Below are 20232 nucleotides of genomic sequence, written 5' to 3' on the forward strand. Positions count from 1 at the left end.
GAAACACGGCAACACAGGCCTGAGGCTCTGTTGTCCTGCTGTAACCCTGTTCCCACTTCCTTGTAGTGGCAGGAGGCATTCGCCACTCCCTGAGGAGTGAAGAGGCAACAACATGGGGCCTTCCTTCCCTCAGAAGTAGCAGGAGTCCCCCACGCCTCCAGAGAGGCAGGGGAACCCATGTTACTTACCTCAGCTGCTGGGGCCTGGCTCCTTGGGTGGGCCAGGCCCACTGCACTCTCCTCCTGCCACACACAGGGTCCTCTGCTGGAGTGGTTTTGAGAGGACCCACCAGAGCAGTGGAACTTGGAGTTAACATACCATGAGGTGCATGGGGCTGCCCATCCCCCTCTCCCCACAGAGCTGCTGTTTCAGGCTGTCTGCAGACTGAGGCAGACGTCACTACATCAGTTACACTTGGGTAATATTGTCACGGTTTTCAGAAACTGTCTTTAAATGAAAGCTCAGAGTCTGATGTAATCACATGACTCAAGGAGTTGGGGCTTTAGGCGTTCACCTGTATTGTCTGTGCATCAACCCAGCCCTGTCTCTGCTTCGCAGTCCGGTGTTGCTGCTAGCAATTTTCTAACGCTACCTGGCAGGTCTGGGTGCACTTGATGTGGTAAAGGTAACGAAGCAGGTCATGAAGCTGCGGGGAGAGGGACACCCTGTTGGTCAAACAAGTCAAGTGCCTCCAATTACTGAGCTTGGTTTTCCTCTCTGTATGTAGTTTATCACAAAAAAAAGCTAATGCAAAGCTAACGCACCGAAGTGAAGACATGAACATTAGCCGGAAACACAGCAGTAACTAGAGTGAGGTTGAATGAGAGCATGATAGGATGTTTCCTTCCCCTCTCCTTATCTACACCAATGATTCATGGCAATTCTCTGTCCAGGAGGGCTAAACTGCATTCCTTCATGGCTGTGATAGAGCAGCTCCCAGTCATCCAATAGATGCTGCTGTTTATGGATAGAAGCCTCACCTTTCTTTGCCCCACCCTGATCCTCATTCCCTTCAGCAAGGAGCTGGAAGCCCCAGCTTTGTAAGAACACTGTTAGTATTAACCTCTATTTTGGGGGCACATCTTTAGTTTCATCCATGTTTTATTTACTAGCTTCCACAAAATGTATAGTATCTGATCAGTAAATGCCTTTGCTCATCTTTGATTTCAGACAAAGTGTTCATGTGAATTAATGGAACTCTCTCTCTCTCTTTCTCTCATATTTTAGCAAACCTTCCCCAATGAAGTCCATTGCGTTGAAGAAATTTTGAAGGTGAGTGCACCACTGCAACTCTTCAGTTGTTTAAAGACAGATACTTGTGTAGTGAGTCTCTTTTCACCTGAACTTATCTTTCACTTTCATTAAAAGGCAGAATTGGGAGAAATTGTATTGTGCTTCTGTTGCATCAGACCACAATGCAATTACCAGGATTGTTTCATTGTGCATCCAACAGAATCTAAAAGTAATGCCTCTGATAAAATACAGAAGACTTACAAGCAACATAATATAAATACTATGAAACCAACCCAGTCTGCCTTTTAATTAGATGGTTGCTGGTTTTGAATGCAAAGCCTGCTTTTCCCAAAGATGTTTAACTCATCAGTGCTTCCAGTTCCTGCTAGCTGAGAGAATGAGACTAAGGGTATGTCTTCATTAGCAACCATAAAGCTTTAACGTGGCTATGTAGTCACGGCATCAGCGAAAAACCACCCCCACGAGGAGAGTAGCTACCAGTGCTGGTGCACTGTGTATACTGCCACTTTACAGCGCTGAAACTTGAGTGAGAAAGTTTCAGCGCTGTAAAATGGCAGTGTAGACAAGGCCTTAGAGACTAGAGATCTCACCTCTGCAGATCAATGCAGAATACTGCCATTCAGCCAGTCCACATTCATGGTAGTTAAGGGTCTGATCTTGCAAAGCTAGTCCAGAAGCCGGGCATTCCCGCATTTGGCTCTACAAACTTCTCGTAGGGTTATCACACAAGAAGATGGTCTATTTCATAAGAAGTGGTAGAACAGTGTGAAATACAGACAGTAGGTGGGTTAAGTGGTAGCATCTTCCTACCTATTGTATGAAAATGTATTTGTTTCAGAAGCTAGTCAAGTTAATTTTGAAAAGGCAGTTCAAGGATTTTAAACCCTGGTCCAATGCTCTCATCAGAGATGTATATTTCTACCGCTCATTTCCCTCAATGTTGCTTCAAGATTCAATATTCTGACCCTTCAGTCATAACCAGAAGATGTAATCAGGGCACTGTTTCATTTGAGATCCGATCCTACAAACACTTAATACCAGGTGCAATATCTGTTACCATTGCATAAGGGCTACCCTTTTCCCCCACTCTTTAGGAAATACACTGTTTTTCTGTTTGATAACAGATTCTGAGTGTTAGGCATTGCACAAATGTATGGAGACATGTGGTCCATGCCCAAAAGAGCTTGTAATCTAATTTTGAAACAAGTTGCAACAAGTAAAGTCAACAAACCTCTGAGGATAGGAGAAGAAGCAGTGAGCTAAAATTGCAGCAAGGGAAGTTTAGGTTGGACATTAGGAAAAACTTCCTAACTGCCAGGGTGGTTAAGCACTGGAATAAATTGCTTGGGGAGGTTGTGGAATCTCCATCATTGGGGGTTTTTAAGAGCAGGTTAGACAAATACATGTCAGGGATGGTCTAGATAATACTTAGTCCAGCCATGGGGACTGGACTAGATGACCTCTTGAGGTCCCTTCCACTCCTGTGATTCTATGAAACGATAGGAGTGAAAAGAGAAGGCGGACAAAGGTAATGATGATATGATCGCACATTTACTTAGGCTAGCTGTGATAAGAGGCTCATAAAGATGATAATAAGGTTTATAAAATACTCTGTCTCCAGCTCATGCATAGAAATCTCCCTAGACAACCTTAATGGATGTCTGTAGAGCCAGATATAACAATGTGGACTTTTAAAATGTAACTCTCTTCTGCACATTAAAATCCTTCCTTGAAATGTGATTTGGTTGGGAAGCAAGAGACATTTCAGAGCTTTCCTCATGTTGCTCCTGGTAGAGAAGATTGTGTCAGACTGTGGCACAAAGGGGAACACTTACGCATGAATAATTTACCTGTTAATTTGTGTGAACTCTTTGTCAAACTGTGGATGTTTGTATTCGAAGCGATCTTTCTGCCATGCTAATTTCAGTCAGTCATTTTGGCCCCCAATGAAGTCAGTGCCTGGCGTTATACTTTTTTTCCGTGAGGAACAATTGCGAGGACACCAATTCAGAATGATGAGTTTAAGGCTGAGGAAAGAGGAGAATATGGACTGGGAAAAAGGGAAATTCTTGTTTATTAAAAGCAGAAGTGTCTGTTGGAACATGAGATAAGTAATAGTACTGGGGTGAGAAGGAGAGAGTGACCAGCCCTATGAATTTATGTTTAGACCTTGGAATGAGTACTGTCTTGAGGGTTCGAAGATCAGGGACAGGAGCTAAGTAAGTTCCATTTTTCCTCAGTTTAACCAGGTTCTTCTAACCACTTGAACCCCAATGTTCCCTGAGGCCTTGTCTAGATGAGGCTGCAACTCAGCTAGTTGAGCATGTGTTAAAGGCAGAGCCTTGTCTAGACTAGACTTTTCAGACACATTAATTAGAACAGTAGCTAATGTTTTCTAACAACACAGTTTTAAAATCCTAGGTTAGATAAGCCCTGAGTGCCACAAGAGGCATTATTCATTCTCTACCTTACCTGCTAGTCCCTACCAATTCCAGTTGCTTCTGTACCCTGCTGCTTCTCAGGCAGGAACAAGCACCAGAAGATGGCACCTAGCAATGGTGGGAGGAGGGGAATATCTGGAATGCAAGTGAGAAGGGAAGAAGGATTTCTGAAGAGCTAGAACTGCATCAGGATTGTTTCCCTCCTAGAGTCTGGGCCCAGTCCTCCTGGATTCAGCTTGCCTCTGTTACACTCTTCCCCAACGGTGACAGGAAAATCCTTGAAACTTGCCAGTTTGTAAAGCGTTTTGAATAGCTCCGTCGCGCAGTCTTTAAATTGAGACTGCCTCTATTCCTAAAAAGCAGGGGTAGTCAATTAAAATTTTTTTTTCCAAGGTCCAAATTTCTTGGTCAAGGTATAATCAGGTCCAGACTTTAGAGAAACACTTTTCACACCGTGATGATAAGTAAATAAACAGATTTAGCAGTCCATTCAAAAGTGTCTGGTAGTCTAGATTTTGCCCACGGTCTGCATATTGACTCCCCCTGTCTAAAAGGGATGTGCTAGTTCAACCACGAGTTGTTGGGTCCAATACAGTAATTATTGGGTGAAATTTTATGGCCCATGTTATGTAGGAGATCAAACAAGGTGATCATAGGGCTCCATTCTGGCATTAAAATTTATTAATCTCAGGATAACAGCTTCTGAAGGATTAAGTCATACCACAGGTACCTGGAGCAGTGAATGCTCAGTTTTTAATGGTGCCAGTGGAGGCAGTTTCAGCTCCAAATCTGAGTGGTTTGCTTAAAAGTAAATAGTAAAGAGAAGATAAGTTGCAGTCAGAGTTTGCTGGTTGACCCCCTGGTATTATGGAAAGCCTTCTAAAACGGCATCAGTTATTTATCCATTGTGTCACCATCAGTGACTGTGATAATTTCCATAATAGAGACGTCCTGCACTTTGAAAGCCAAAGAGCTTGTATTAAATTTTTATTTGCATCTGCCTTTACTAAATCTAATAGCTGGAATGTATTAGGCACCAATCCTGCAAACACTTAGACATATACTTAACTTTACACAGTCTTCAGTGGGACTGCTCCCATGTGTAAGTGTTTGCAAGTTAGGGGCCATAGCTTTGTATTGAGAATGACCAGAATGTAAATTTCACAGGAAATGGTTTCTAAATAATCTTCTAGCTATAAGCAGGCCCATTAGGTACTTTTCAGTATATTAATATGAATGGTGTAGAACTTCACTTGGGTATCAGTAGTTTAAAAACATTTAATATCCTTTTTCTTTTAATTCTTTTCTAGGAAATGACCCACTCATGGCCACCTCCCTTGACAGCTATCCATACGCCTAGCACAGCTGAGCCTTCAAAATTTCCTTTTCCAATAAAGGTAAAAAACCAACAACCTCCCCTCCTCCCACACATACTTTTTAATGTGTAAGGCCTGGTCTATGCTTAAAACTTAGGTTGACATAACTGTGATGCTCAGGGATGTGAAAAATCCATCTACCCCCAGTGTTGATGTAACTAGGTCAATGGAAGAATGCTTCTGTTGGCCTAGCTACCTTCGTCTAGGGAGGTGGACTTACTACAGTGATGGAAAAACTCCTTCTGTTGGGTTAGTTTGCATCTACAGTCTGGGGTTACAATTCTCTAGTTATGTGGCTATAGTACCCATTATGCAGACATGGTCTTAGAATAGAGCTTTCAACTAAGATACATTTTCACCTGAGCTCGTCTCTTTCAGTACAGCAATTGGCTGTTAGATTTTGGTTTTATTTAGAAAACTCAGATATGAAATGAAAGCAGGATGGATTTTAAATATCAAGTATCAGAGGGGTAGCTGTGTTAGTCTGGATCTGTAAAAGCAGCAAAGAGTCCTGTGGCACCTTATAGACTAACAAACGTATTGGAGCATGAGCTTTCGTGGGTGAATACCCACTTCGTTGGATGCAGCTACATCCTATGAAGTGGGTATTCACCCACTGAAGCTCATGCTCTGATACATTTGTTAGTCTGTAAAGTGCCACAGAACTCTTTGCTGCCTTTAAATATCAAGTCACTCTACCTTATTTTAAACCCATCTTTTTAGATCAAAATTAGGTTAGCTTTTGCTTCTGAGTAATTAGGTTTGTTTGGGCTACAAACTTCTTGTATGTGTCCAGCTGTAATCTTCTCCTACCTTTTTTATTTTACACTGAAGTCTCTTTGTCTGTTATAAAACACATCTTGAGCAATAGAAAAAGTTGGATGAATAATCAGGAAAAGAAAAACCCTAATGTATGTTTGTCAGGATCTTGGTCTTCAAAAATAATTCATGCTTTCACAAAGATTTGCAAGGTCTCATCTGTGTTTATAGCATAAACAATAACTACTCTTTATTATCACTTTAAAAGTGTCCTCATAAATGTTTACCAAATAATCTTTTCACTTTATTTCAAGATTCAAAAATTAATATACCAATAATATATGTACTGTTGACATTACTAGTACATCTCCTTCTTGTCCAGGATAAACTATCTCAGTACATCTTAGGGTTCCGCATCATTACAAAGACAGAAGCTTCGTCAGACTCCAACAAGACAGATTTTCATAGGTAACTCAGTTTAAACTGTTGGGCCTGGTTTTTCAGAAGTGCCGAATATCCACAAGTCTATTTTAAGTTCTTAGGAGCTGTGAATGAGTGCTGAACACCTCTACAAAATCGGAGCTTACACCTCCAGAAACAAAATGCAGATAACTGCAAACAGACAACTATTAAAATTAATATTATATTAGGTTTAGTGCTCTGAAAGAACTGAAGTTGTTCCTATAAAATATATTACCTCACCAATCTTGTCTCTCTCAACTTTTTATAAACATTTTAATTTTAGCTTTTATTCTTTCTTTCTTTCTAGGAATCCCAGCTTGTTGGATCTGTAATACAGAATCAGAGTAAGTAAAAGAAAAAAAAATCCAAACCAGACTTGATATTATAAAGGGAGCATCCATACAGGGTGCGGGTGGTGGGTGAGGGGAGGGAGGGGGGAGAGAGAGAGAGAGTGTGTGTGTGTGAGAGAGAGAGAGGGGGAAAGAGAGAGAGACACACACACACATAGGGGAGAGATTTTCAAAAGGATTTAAGTGATTTAGAAGCACAAATCCCAGGACTTTGTTGAGTAGGGATGAACTTAAGCATATACTCAAATTTAAGCATATCCTTGAGGGCTTTGTTGAATTGGGGCCTTGATCTTTGTTATATATTTATTTCATGGATATAAAACTATAAAATATTAGAAAACTCTGTCTTGAATGGTCAATAGCCAGGGTGTTATGCTGGATCAGCATCATATGTCTGTGAAAATTCCTGACCCAAAGATCAAGTTGTTTAGAAACACAAATAAAAAGTCAGTGCAATAAAATATGGCACAAATGAGGTAGACAACACCAACTGTGTTTCTTTGGTTTTACAGAGCAGTATGATGCACCTTCAAAAACATTGCCTAATTCAGAGCAAGGAACATCGTAAGTAACCAGATTCACTTCTTGGTGATATGTTCAGTGAGCTGCAGTTATGGAATTATGGTGGGCGTCATAGGCGCCAACTTTCCCTGGCACTGGTGGGTGCTCGTGCCCCCACCCAGCCCCGGTCCCGCCCTGACTCCACTCTTTCCCCGCCCCTCCCCTAACCCCATTCCAACCCCTCCCCCAAAGTTCCCACCCCAATTCCGCCCCCTCCCTGCCCCTATTGGATCCCTTCCCCAAATCCCTGCCCTGTTTTGCAGCATAAGCGCTGGGAGCCAGGGGGAAAAAAGCAGGCATGCGGCACACTCAGGGGAGGAGGCAGAGCGGAGGTGAGCTGGGTGGGAGGGGGTGGGGAGCTGCTGGTGCGTGCTGAGCACCCACTAATTTTTCCCCATGGGTGCTCCAGCCCCAGAGCACCCACGGAGTCGGCGCCTATGGTGGGCATTACCTGTTTTAAACCCTGGTTTACTGGATTTTTGTGGAGATTGAAATTTTAGCAATCCTCTTCCAGTAAACTTAGGGTCTGATCCAACACACATTGAAGTCAATGGAAAGACTACATTAGATTTCAGTGCACAACCAGGCCCTTAATGAATTGGGTTTTTTCAATATTACTGATCATATGCTTTGAAGTTTTTCTCTCTGCCTCTATCACTGCTTAATATCTAGCCATACCTCACACTGTTTGAACTACAAATAGTACATGAAGTTCTTGTCTTAAATGCAAATATACGTCTGTTCCCTTTCATGTATATAGTTTAAAAGGTGAGTAAAATACCCAGTACCATTCTTTCTTTTAGATAGAAGTACTTGCAGCAGTGATTTATTAGTCAAGCACTTAATCCTCACAGTCTCAAATTCAGATTTTTATAGCACTTAGTGTGCTGTTGGATTTTGGGAAACTATAGATTCAAATTATTAAAAGACCAATAATGATATTGCTATGATTATAGAGATAATATTGGTCTCTTGGATTATTCTTTTCAGTTATCCAAAAGAAAAGTTTCCTGAATGATTTTATTGCTGGTTTCCTATTTGTTTTAAAGGGTGAATCATTCTTTTAATCTTTCAAATAACCAGAAAGTCATTATTTCTGCTTCTGAAAATTAGATTGTTAAGCCAAACATTAAAAATTCAGTGTTTGTAGGAAACAGTCTGTTAGCCAGCTGCATAGTATGAGGGTTTCTTTCTGTTTCTTGTCTGCTTATTTGCTTTGCCTCTGTTCTCTTTGTTTGTTGTGTTTTCTAAGAGCGGTAAATTTATAATTTGTATCTGAATGAGAGGGATTTTCTAGTCCACAAAACATTTTTACTGGGTATAACTTGGTTTAACTGTTATAGTTTTATTGACACTGAAAACTCTTATGACAGCGCATAAACTATTGATGAACGGTTCTTACTGAAAGGAAAAGTAGAAGTGACTCTTTGTGACCTCATTTCTGTGTGCAAAATAAGAATTTTCTCCACTAAATCCTTTCCTGTGTTATAAGAAAACTTTAATGAGTACATCTTTATTCCATCAGAATATTGCTTTCCTAAATTTACATATCCATTTAGCTTTGGTTTTTTTAAAGCTGCTTAATTCTTTCAGAGCTTTTAGCCAAGTAGGCGTTTCGATTTCAGAAGCCTTACATTGTGCCACTGATAAAGAACTAGTTTGTAGACTGGAAAATAAGATTTTTACAAAAATTTTTGAATCCTTGCCCTAGATATGATTATATAAAATACCAGTCCTTTCATTCTACTCCCTATGGTCCCAATCATACAATCAGATGTGCAGTGTGGCCCCAAGGACATCAGTGGGGTTCCTCAAGGCAGAAGGTTCCACCCATATGGTTTAGGAGTCAAGGCCTTTGTATGTAAAATTGAAATCCTTCTAGTGGTATCAGAAATCGCAGTGATACTTTCTCTGCTAATTTTAATAAAGGAATATTGGGACCAGGTTGCTTTAGTGTAGGATTTTTCAAAAGGTCTCAGTGTTGGCCTAACTCTGCTTCCATTGAAGTAAACTCCAATGTTAGGCCATGGCTGAGCGTTTTGAAAATCTGATTTTTGAAAAGGATTAGGGGGCTGGGAGGTGATAGGGAAAGACAGCTAGTAACTGATTCATTTTTCTCTTCAGTATGTGTACAGAAGGTTAATAATTGTAATACAGTGACTTTGTAGCATTAGTAACAGGTGAAAAGAGTAACCAGTTAATTAGGTTAATTATAACTTTCAAAGTATTGTGTGATGAAATTTAGTCCTGCAGAGTTAACCAGACCAGATGGCAGTATGGATAGATTCTGAGCCTTATGCAAGAGTAAGCTTCAAGTAAGGAGCACTGAGTTACCCAAAGGCGATTCAAATAGCAGGGTAATTGCTGAATCCTTTTATGTTTAGCAATTGTTGCAATATTTAAAGCCACATAATGTTACTGGTAGGAATGTTGTTCTCTGAGGGCTTGTCTACACTGGCAATTGACAGTGCTGCAGCTTTCTCGCTCAGGGGGGTGAAAAAACACCCCCGTGATCACAGCAAGTTTCAGCGCTGTAAAGCACCAGTGTAGACAGTGCACCAGCGCTGGGAGCCGCATTTCCAGCACTGGGAGTTATGCTCTCATGGAGGTGGGTTTTTTAGAGCGCTGAGAGAGCTCTCTCCCAGCGCGACCACACAAGCCACTGGCGCTTTAACGTTGCCAGTGTAGACTAGCCCTGAATGTTACAAACTGGAGAGAGGTTCCCCCCAGCCCAACTCTGTTTTAACCACTAGCAATGAAATTAGGCATTTTTTAACATGGTTCAGAACAGGGATGGGGAAAAATCAGAACTGGCCTGTGCTCTGGCTCTCCTGCCCAATTGAACTGAGCCTGAAGGGACTTTGTATGTGAGTGCTGTAAGATCTATTAAACATGCCCAATTGTCATCTTGGCCTATTAGTTGTCCTTTCATCCCATATTAAGGGTCTCAGGTTGAAATCCCATAGATTGGGCCACCTTGCTTCTCTTCCCTCTCTTTTGCCATTTGCTTTCCCACCAACGGTTCCCCCCACTTCAATGACTTCTTCCCTTTCCTCTCCTTTAGATAAAAGTACCAGTGTCCGCAGCTCCAGGGCCCCTTCACTTTCTAAGTGGGTGTATCTCTGCTGGAATCACACGTGTGACTGCAGCACATGTAGATATAGCAGAGCTAGCGTTGGTCTAGCTAGCTCGAATAACTATAGCAGTGAAGCTGTAGCAGCACAGTCTAGCCACTCAAGTGCTACTCAGGTTCCCAGGGAGTGTTGTTCGGGCAGTGCTGCCATGGCGTCACGGCTATTGTTTTTTGAGCTAGCAACTTCAAAGTTCATTTCCGCTGGTGGTAGTAACATCAGGAGCCCTAGCGTAGACACCGTATTTTCTGACTCTGTTTGGAATTGATACGGTGCATAAAACACTGGCAGTAGCCAACATCCTGTCTATGGTGGGGCTCCCAACGTTGCTGCTATATTTGTAGGAGACTTTTGCAGAATTTCCCTAGTGTAGGCAGGCATAGAAGTTGTACCCAGGCTTGCAGCAGTGGTGCTTAATTTCCTCTACGCTAGTAGTTAAACTATTTTCAACGCCAGTTCAGTGGGATGCTTTCCTGACGGTTCTTGTCAGAAGAGGGTCAGTTTTCTAGCACACAGCGATTCTGAGGTTCTGCCTATTAGTTCTGTAGCTTCTCTCCCATCATTAAGGACATTAGGGAATTTCATTTAAAAAAAAAAATCCCCGCTGTACTGAATCAGTGGGAGACATAACATAGCCTAAGCTGGGATGGCTTCCAGTGTTCGTAGCACTGTGTCAGTTAAAGGAAGGCAGGGCTCTCACCATTGCTGCTGAACCAGAGGTAGCACTGGTGAGCCTTTCTTGATAAAACTCCCTAGCATAGGCAAGGCCTGCCGGAACGAAGTAAATTATAGCTGCTTGATGTACAATAGAAACCATTAAGAAGTCAATGGGCCTGATTCTCCACTGCCTTGCATGTTGACCGTTTGCAGAGGGCACAGTGAGTATAAAATGTTCGCACCAGTGTCAGTGAAAGGTAAATGCTGAGCGAGTTGTGTTCTTCATGCACTTTGCACAAGTGTGAATGACTACTCAGAGTGCAACGCAAGGAAGGATCAGGTCCAACATTTGCAAGCCATTACCCCCAGAATGATTTTATTTTAGATACGAAGAGAAGCTGATTCTCTCAGATGCCACCCAGCAATGTCTAATTTTAAATGTCTTTTAATGGTGACTGCTTTATCGGGGCACGAGAATTAGTTTTTGCTCAGACGTTGATGTATCCGAGATATCTGTAAGTGCAATCGACCAAAATGCATAGCCAGTCAGTGTGAAGAAGTGACTTAGATTTGCATATCTAATGGTTTAAGTCATGATTTGCCCAGAGACTTAATTACGCCTCCTTCTTGAACTGATGCATCTCTGAATTTTGTTTTCATTTATACAATGGCACTTTCTTCCTTTGCTCTTCGAAATACACGTGACTGTCTGAAAATTCAGCCCGTTTAGAGTAGCTCACGTTAGGAAGTGTAGTTGACTGAAAACAAACAGCATTTGTGCTGGTTAATTAGAGATTGAAATCCCTATGCATCTGTGTGCCCAAATTAAGCATTCAGCTTTACAGAACATACAAGGATTTCCCAGATGGCTTTCATTCTTGAATAAGGCCCTTAAGTTAGCACCTGGCTTCATTGGAATGGAAGTAGCCTTTCTTTTTAGAAGAGGAGATGCCAAGTTCATTCTTGCTAATGTGTCGCTAACCAAGCCTGCAGAGAGAGACCAGCTTGTGCATTCAGTGGAGCTGTTCCTTTCTGGCATGCTACATTAGTTTTAGAACTGCTTCCCTAAGAAAGCTTTTTTAATAGGTTTTCTGAGAGAATGACTGTGCATGTGCTGCAGTTTCTACAGACTACAGAATAGAATGTGACAACGCCTAAAAATATGGTAACTCCTGAGCTAATTAAAGTCTTAAAAATATTAGTCTGGGTTTATTTTCTTTAACTAGGCTATTTAACAACTTGTTGAAATGTTATGTAGGAAACTGGCTCTCTTTATCTATTTGAAAGCATGACTCATTTGAAGCATTATTTGTTGAGCCAACCAACCAGTTTCATTTACTAATAGCTTAAGTGGAAGGCACTTCTTAAAATAATGCAGAATTAAAGAGGACTTCCTGATAGTCTTAGTGCTCTCTTGCACATGGTCCTGTTGCCTTGGAAGGAAATGCATCTGTAGCCCAGACTTTTAAAAAGTTCCTAGTAGGGTTTTGGTTTTTTTAAACATCTGGGCAGCCTGAAACTTGTGGCTTGAAATTGGTAATGGAATATGAAGCATTCTTCTGGCTGGATGGCTTGGAGTTTACTCAAGGTGGTAGTTATCCCTTATAATGACTAATTCCCCAAAGGTCCTGTCTAATTCCTAAAAAACAGTTGGCTGCATTGCCCTCCAGAAAAAAACAGCCATTCTGGTTGGCAGTCTCTTCAGAACGATGAAGGATTGAAGACTTAAACAGCCATAAACTGGAAGTCACTTAAGACAGGATAGTGTATGTAGATCCTTGCTTTACTGCTGACCATATGTTGTTTCTGTATTGTAATTAATTAGAGGACTTCGCTTTGCAAGGTGATCATTCTAGCACCTTTTAGCAATATGTTGATTTCAGAAAAGGACACGCCAGCTTTAGACTCCAACAAGAAAGCAGGTAAACCGGATGAAATTTAATAAAGACAAATGCAAAGTGCTCCACTTAGGAAGGAACAATCAGTTTCACACATACAGAATGGGAAGAGACTGTCTAGGAAGGAGTACAGCAGAAAGGGATGTAGGGGTTATAGTGGACCACAAGCTAAATATGAGTCAACAGTGTGATGCTGTTGCAAAAAAAGCCAACGTGATTCTGGGATGCATTAACAGGTGTGTTGTGAGCAAGACACGAAAAGTCATTCTTCCGATCTACTCTGCGCTGGTTAGGCCTCAACTGGAGTATTGTGTCCAGTTCTGGGCACCGCATTTCAAGAAAGATGTGGAGAAATTCAGGAGGGTCCAGAGAAGAGCAACAAGAATGATTAAAGGTCCTGAGAACATGACCTACGAAGGAAGGCTGAAAGAACTGGGTTTGTTTAGTTTGGAAAAGAGAAGACTGAGAGGGGACATGATAGAAGTTTTCAGGTATCTAAAAGGGTGTCATCAGGAGGAGGGAGAAAACTTGTTCACCTTAGCCTCTAATGATAGAACAAGAAGCAATGGGCTTAAACTGCAGCAAGGGAGGTTTAGGTTGGACATTAGGAAAAAGTTCCTAACTGTCAGGGTGGTTAAACACTGGAATAAATTGCCTAGGGAGGTTGTGGAATCTCCATCTCTGGAGATATTTAAGAGTAGGTTAGATAAATGTCTATCAGGGATGGTCTAGACAGTATTTGGTCCTGCCATGAGGGCAGGGGACCGGACTCGATGACCTCTCGAGGTCCCTTCCAGTCCTAGAGTCTACGAATCTATGAATATGTAGGTTGATGGGAAAAGACAGTTCAGATACTTGAATAGCTTAGTCTTTCTCTGAAAAACAGACTTCTTGTAGCTTTGCTTAGGGGTTGATCATGCAAACCCTTACTCATGCAAGTTAGCTGCAATGGGACTGTTTGCCTGAGTAAGGATTACTCAGTGAGTAAAGTTAGTAGGTTCAGAACCTTGGTTTGGAGCACAAGTTTTGCAGGGAGGATGGATGAATTTGTGAGAAGAGGGAAAAAAATATTTGTTAGTTTACTGCATATGCAAAAAGGAATGGACCAAAGTAGTTTAACTTCCAGTAAGCTCTGACTCATGTGAGAATCCCACGGGAACACATGCATTTTAAAGCAGATTTTTTTCTTTTAACTCTGCTTTAACAGCTGTAAGAACATGTTCAAACAAAAGATTTCATCATTAAAAATGAGATTACTAAAGATTTATTACACGTCACCACCAACTGCATACGGGGTTCTTACCCAATCCAGAGATACAAAGAACCTCTGTTTGGCTCACTGTCATTCAAACATTGCAGCGGTATGGTTAAGGCTGGCATGGCCAGTCCTTTGTTTCACTTTGTTTTCAGGAGTTTAGAACTTTCCGGGCGGGGGGGGGGAAGCAATGGAAACATTTCACTGTGATGTTTATAACCCAACACTTGAGAATCTTAATGTAAATCTGAATGTATATAAAAGTGAAACTGTCCAAACTCCGTAAAATGCAAGAAGTAAACAAACAACATAAATAGTAACAAGTTGGCTCTTTAAAATACTTTTAATAGTGAAAGATGGTAGCAATAATTTAGGATAAGAAAATTTTGACTTACAATATATAATTCAATTGGTTTCCTCCATTTAGGAGTTTAACAGGATTTTTCGAAAGAGGCTAGCAATTTGGGGTCTCTTAGTATAAGAGTCCAACTTGAGGCATCTTAAAGGGACTGGATTTTCAGAGCGTGGGTGCTCAGGACTTTCTGAAAATAAAATTTCTAAGGTGCTACAGGTTGGGCATCTGACATTACTATTCAGTTTCAAAAATGTTAGCGTTTAGTTGGAGATGTCTGAAGTTGTCCTTTTCTAGAGTTATGGAATAGACTTTGCCTATTCTTTCTTCTTTGGAGCGTTCTACATATATATAATTTATGGAATCAGGAAATAAAATAAAGAATTCAGAGAACCCTGTTATTAACTCCCTGTATGTATCAAAAGAATTCCCTCTGGGGTTGCGGCTATACTGACATCCCTTGACAGATCTTCTCCTTTACAGAGTAGTTTTTGTTGTACAACTTAGATGCTGAAGAGCCAAATTTCATTAGGATTTATTTTCATTAGCAAAGACTTAAAAAGTGGCTGATTTCAATGACAACAGCTATGCTCCAGTACACAAGAACTCCCGTTTAATTTATGTCTTGTATTTTTTGTGGGGATTGCAGGAAGTTCAATCTTTAATATAGTGGCTTTACAGGTACTCAGATAGCTTGCTTGACTTGGGTGGGAGGTGTCCTAGAAAGGTGGCTTCCAAAAGTACAAAAATGCCTTTTTTTGGGGGGGAGGGCTCTTTATCCCTATTTCCTGACTCCTGAAAACTAACTGTACTTTCCAATGGTGTAACTGAAGGTGCTTGTGTTCTATGCTGAAAGAATGGAGAAGGGTGATTTGTTAACACTCTTTTTAAAGGAAACTGTAAAAGCAGAACAAGCAACACAAATAAACAAAACCCTCAAAACTATCACTTGAGTCTATTCCCTGTTCGTTCCCTACGCATAATTCCCCATTGCTGTTAATGGCAGCAACATGCTCATACATTTAAGGGAAAGGCGTAGCTTTTCTCATTACCTTTAGAATTATGGTCATTTAATTTGGTGCTTGAAAAACCTCATGTGCTCTGAGAGGAATCATGGTTTACTGTTCTACCATGACTGCCAACTGCTGCTTCACTGTTAAAATAGATCTTATCTGACTGACCACGTAATTTCTCCTGCAGTTTAATTTGGATTTGGGATTCACCGCTTCCTGTCCTAAACTGCTGTGCAGTGTGCGTTTGTTGTTAAACAGCTGCCAAGTTCCACAGCCCAGTTGGTCATATTTTAGTGGTTTAGAAATGATTTGTGAGAGTGTATTTGTATCCGTGCTTGCCGAGGGCTTTGATATAAAGGGCACTTTGTAAATGTGAGATTACTTCTTGCTTATTTGTCTAACTATGGGGATGGTATCTGAAAAGAAGAAATTGCTCAGTTTATTTAAGCTTTTACTGTAGTGTATTCACAGCATCTTAATATCAAACTGCTTAAAGTCTTTAAAGGTGACCTACAAAGAATTTTTTTAAAGTTGACTTCTTTGCCCCCTTTTATTATAATTATTTATAATTTGTATTAATGTAGCACCTAGGAGAGACATTGTCATGGACCAGGATCGCATTGTGCTAGCTCTGTACAAACTGAAATGAATGCCTGACAGGATTTTTCAAAACTTTATTGAGAAATATCAGGAATGTCCAGTTTATATTTCCCGGGTTCTGCTGGAGGACTTCCTGGGGGTCCCAGAGAAATTTTACCCTGAGTTCTCACAACTTAAAAAGCTAGAGGTGTTGGTGCGTTAGCAGAATAATCATTTCTCCCAAATGATTGTTCAGCATTAGTTTGAACAGGTATTTAAAACAAAGGATGCTTTTTAAACTGGCTGAATAAAAATTCCTTTCCCTCTCATCTTTTGAAATATCATTTCACTAGTTCTCTGGTTGCTGTACTCCATCTCAGGGTAGCTAAGACTTGAATTTGTAGTCTTTTGAGTTAGGAGGATTTTTTTGGTCTATAGACTTTCAGGCTGCCTTCATATATCAGAAAGAAGAAAAAAACGCAGTGGGACTCAAGCTATTTTTTGTCCTTTTCAAGGCACTGTTTTCTTCTTAATGCTCTGAGACAACTGGAAGAGTCATACTCTGTGATAGTCATCTACGTATTTGTGACTAAGTTATGACCAAATTCTGTTCTTGGATGCATGCACTTTCTCTGCTCCCAGTGACATCAGAGCAGAATTTGTCTATTAGCATTTCTCTTTATTGCACTAAATGTTACATTTCCTAGTGCGATGTGCAGGAGCATGACATCCTGTTATGTAGAGGAGGAAGAAGATTGCGGGGGAGAAGGGGGTTTCAGCTTGTACTTGGCATTGGTTTAGGCATTCTTGATTTGAAGACTTCAGCTGCAAAAAGAAAACCTATGTGATAATGGAAGTAATCACAATCCAAGAAAAGCAATGTGAATGCCCATACATTGCTTCTAGTGCCTGCAAAACACTTCACTATTCTATCAGGAGGCATCATGGCCTAGTGGATAGAGCACTTGACTGGAACTTAGGAAATCTGCGTTCTGTGCTGCCACGGAGTGTGGGGGAGTCAGGGCCCTGCACCTCCCACTTCCTGCGATTCACCGTGACTCAGCCAGCCAGCCGTAAAACAGAAGATTTATTAGATGACAGGAACACAGTCCAGAACAGAGTTTGTAGGTACAGACAACAGGACCCCCTCAGTCATGTCCATCTTGGGGGCAGGGAGCTTAGACCCCATCTGGACCTCCCTCCCCAGCCAGCTCCAAACTGAAACCCCCTCCAGCAGTCTCACCCAGCCTCCCGCCGGCCAGGGGCGGCTCTAGGAATTGCGCCGCCCCAAGCAGGGCAGCACACCGCGGGGGGCGCTCTGGCGGTCGCTGATCCCGCGGCTCCGGTGGACCTCCCGCAGGCATGCCTGCGGATGCTCCACCGAAGCCGCAGGACCAGCGGACCCTCCACAGGGATGCCTGCGGGAGGTCAACCGGAGCCGCCTGCCGCCCCGGCTCCTCCTCCAGCCTTTGTCTAGTTTCCCAGGCAAAGGTGTCATCTGGTCTCAACCCCCCTCCTGGGCTCAGGCTACATGTTCAGGGATAGTCCCTCAAGTGAAGTCACACTCTGATATCCCCATCACCAATGCAGACAGTCCCAGTAAAACTCCCACTCAACATTCCCAGGTCAATCCACCCCACTCCGTCACATATGCCTAGCTCTGCCAATAGCTTGCTGGGTGACCTTGGACAAGTCACTTCTCCCCTGTGCCTCAGTTTCCTCATCTGTGATATGGGTACAATGCTACTGACCTCCTTTGTAAATACTTGGAGATGTGTAAGATGTAAGAGCTAAGTAATATACTATTATATTCTGCTCAGGTGATAATGGCATTTAATACTAGAATGATTTAAATTTTGGAACAAAATCCCAATGGTTTTTTGAAGTATGGTATCAGAACTAGAAATGCAACTTTGGAAGGATCAAGCTTTGTAATTAGAGTTTGCCTTTTTAAAGCATGTCCATCTATATGTCTCTCCTGTTTTTTTTTTTGTCTTTCAGAATGCTACAAGATGACCTACAGCTCAGCGATAGTGAAGACAGTGATGATGATCGGGTCAGTTTTGGACATTTCATATTATACTACACACAAAAATCCCTTTAAATCAATGTGATCTGTTGTTTTAAGCTCTTTAACCTAACTCCCCCCCCTTTTTTTTTTATTTAAACTCTTAGGTCTCTGAAAAGCCACCTCCCTCATCTGCTCCTCCAAGGTACCGTTTGTTCCAAAACTGCTAACTAGAGCAACAGGAAGGAAAATGAACCTGATATTTTGTACTCAGCAGTGAATGGGGGAGGATGGAGGTTATTTCTATTTTTGTAGATCCTCAGTTGGTGTGAATTGAAGTAGCTTCATGGAATTAAAACAAGCAGCTTTGCCGATATGCCCCAGCTGAGGACCTGGCCCATAGTACTTTGTACAATTGAATGAGTGAGCGAATTAGATGGCAAAGGGAAAAGTATTGACTGACTGACTTGCATATTCTGGAAGTTTAATTCATTGGTTGCAGTGCTTAGCCAGGATTAGCTGATGTTTTGAGGTTCATTTCTGGTTGCTCACATTCTTGTTACAGCTTTCACTGAAGTCAAGAAATATTTGAAACCTTTAAATAAATATAAATTAATCTGGTTGCTATTTTTGTTCTAATGTGGTGTAAAAGTCATTGGTCAAAAGGTGATTAAAGTGATCATGCAAGTCAGAGGAGAAACTCATCTGATACGGAAAGTTATGAGAATGTATTGTCCTCGTGTGCTCTTTGAGATAGATGTATGTATGTATATGCATGTATGCAATGTACAATACAAGTGAATCAAGCTCAAGCTATGGAAAGAGTTTTTCATTGTGGCGGCTGCTACTCTGAAACCTGTCATTGTGGTCAATGGACCAAAGCTATAAAGTTGTTAGGGCCAAATGCTACCCTCAGTCCCCAATGGATCTCCTGTGGATAATAATAGGAGTTTTGTACTGAGGTCAAGAGTAGAAACATGGTCCTTATGAAACAACAGACCTTTCAGTTATTAGAGTTTTTACTGCTTTCAGTGGGAGCAAAGATTGCATTTTCAGGACCTCTACTATTTCTGTCATTTGGCTTACTTTGCCACTTGCGTGTGCATTTTGCTCAATTTGTGTGCATAGTTCCAGTAACTGCATATGATAAATACACATACATTAATACATCTATATTACTTGAGGTGTTTCAGGGGGATTTCCAAAAGCACAAATAAGTCATCTGCCTAACTCTCATTGATTTTTTTTTTTAACCATTTGTGCTTTTGAAACTCAACAATAATGATTAAGAGCTTCAGAATTAACATTCAGCTGGGATGAATAGAGATATTTCTAAGCTTTTCTCAAGCTGCTGTTTTAGGCTAACACAGTGCGGGGGCTGGGGGTGAATGGGGGTAGGGGGTGAGGAGGGTATGCCTGTAAGGTCATCTTTGCAACTATAAGGATTGAGAACTTGGCCAGAGTGCCTAATGTTAAAGAACCAATTGATTGATTTGATTTTTTTTCTTCAAAAGTGTGCACCTGCAGCTGTCATAGACTCAGTGAGAAATGAGGGTGCCCAGCACCACTGAAAATCAGTCTGCGTCTTTAGATGCCTAAATTTGGACTTAGGTGTCTAACATTGATACAGGTCTGAAAATTGGCCTTACATTTTTTTTTTAAGTGAAAGCAACATTTCCTTTTGTCTTGGGCTGGATAAATAGGTCAAGGATTTACACCTCTAACTCTCCCCGCCCCTATAGACCAATGTGTGTTTAGTTTCCTCCTTGAGCTGCTATTATGTGCAATACCACATTGGCAAGTAATGTGTACGTCTGATTTTAAGTCACTAAGAAGCCAGAAACAGTTGCATATGAAAAGTACAGCAAAGGGATAAAGTAGACCTCAAGTTTCTTCAGCTCCTCCTGATATGACAGCTGAGCATTGCTGATACAATCTGTTAAGCAGCTAGTCAGCAGCAGTGTTCAAGGTGGAATGCATGGGCATATGATTTAAAAAAAAAACTCAGAACCCTTCCAAATGGAGGCAGCTTAAATATAGACCACATTTTTGGCCTGTTAACTATATTCTTCAAGCAAAGAATAATGGTCTACAAGGTCAGACTTAGACAAGGGCATGACAATTTTTGGCAGTGAT

At 41.3% G+C, this 20232-nt stretch overlaps 1 protein-coding gene across 7 annotated transcripts in view; it reads left to right on the top strand.

Annotated features, from left to right (window-relative positions):
* The window catches only part of AFF1 (AF4/FMR2 family member 1), a 170081-nt gene that overhangs the window by 115320 nt on the left and 34529 nt on the right, over window positions 1-20232 (top strand). For all 7 annotated transcript variants that reach the window (XM_039540824.1, XM_039540825.1, XM_039540826.1 and 4 more), the window contains 6 exons: window positions 1228-1272; window positions 5006-5092; window positions 6600-6636; window positions 7155-7206; window positions 18090-18144; window positions 18264-18301. In XM_039540824.1, the coding sequence (XP_039396758.1) occupies window positions 1228-1272; window positions 5006-5092; window positions 6600-6636; window positions 7155-7206; window positions 18090-18144; window positions 18264-18301 (314 nt within the window). The remainder of the gene's footprint in view (window positions 1-1227; window positions 1273-5005; window positions 5093-6599; window positions 6637-7154; window positions 7207-18089; window positions 18145-18263; window positions 18302-20232) is intronic.

This window comes from Mauremys reevesii, linkage group 5 (genome assembly GCF_016161935.1).
Source record: "Mauremys reevesii isolate NIE-2019 linkage group 5, ASM1616193v1, whole genome shotgun sequence".
In the NCBI taxonomy this organism is placed as follows: Eukaryota; Metazoa; Chordata; order Testudines; family Geoemydidae; genus Mauremys; species Mauremys reevesii.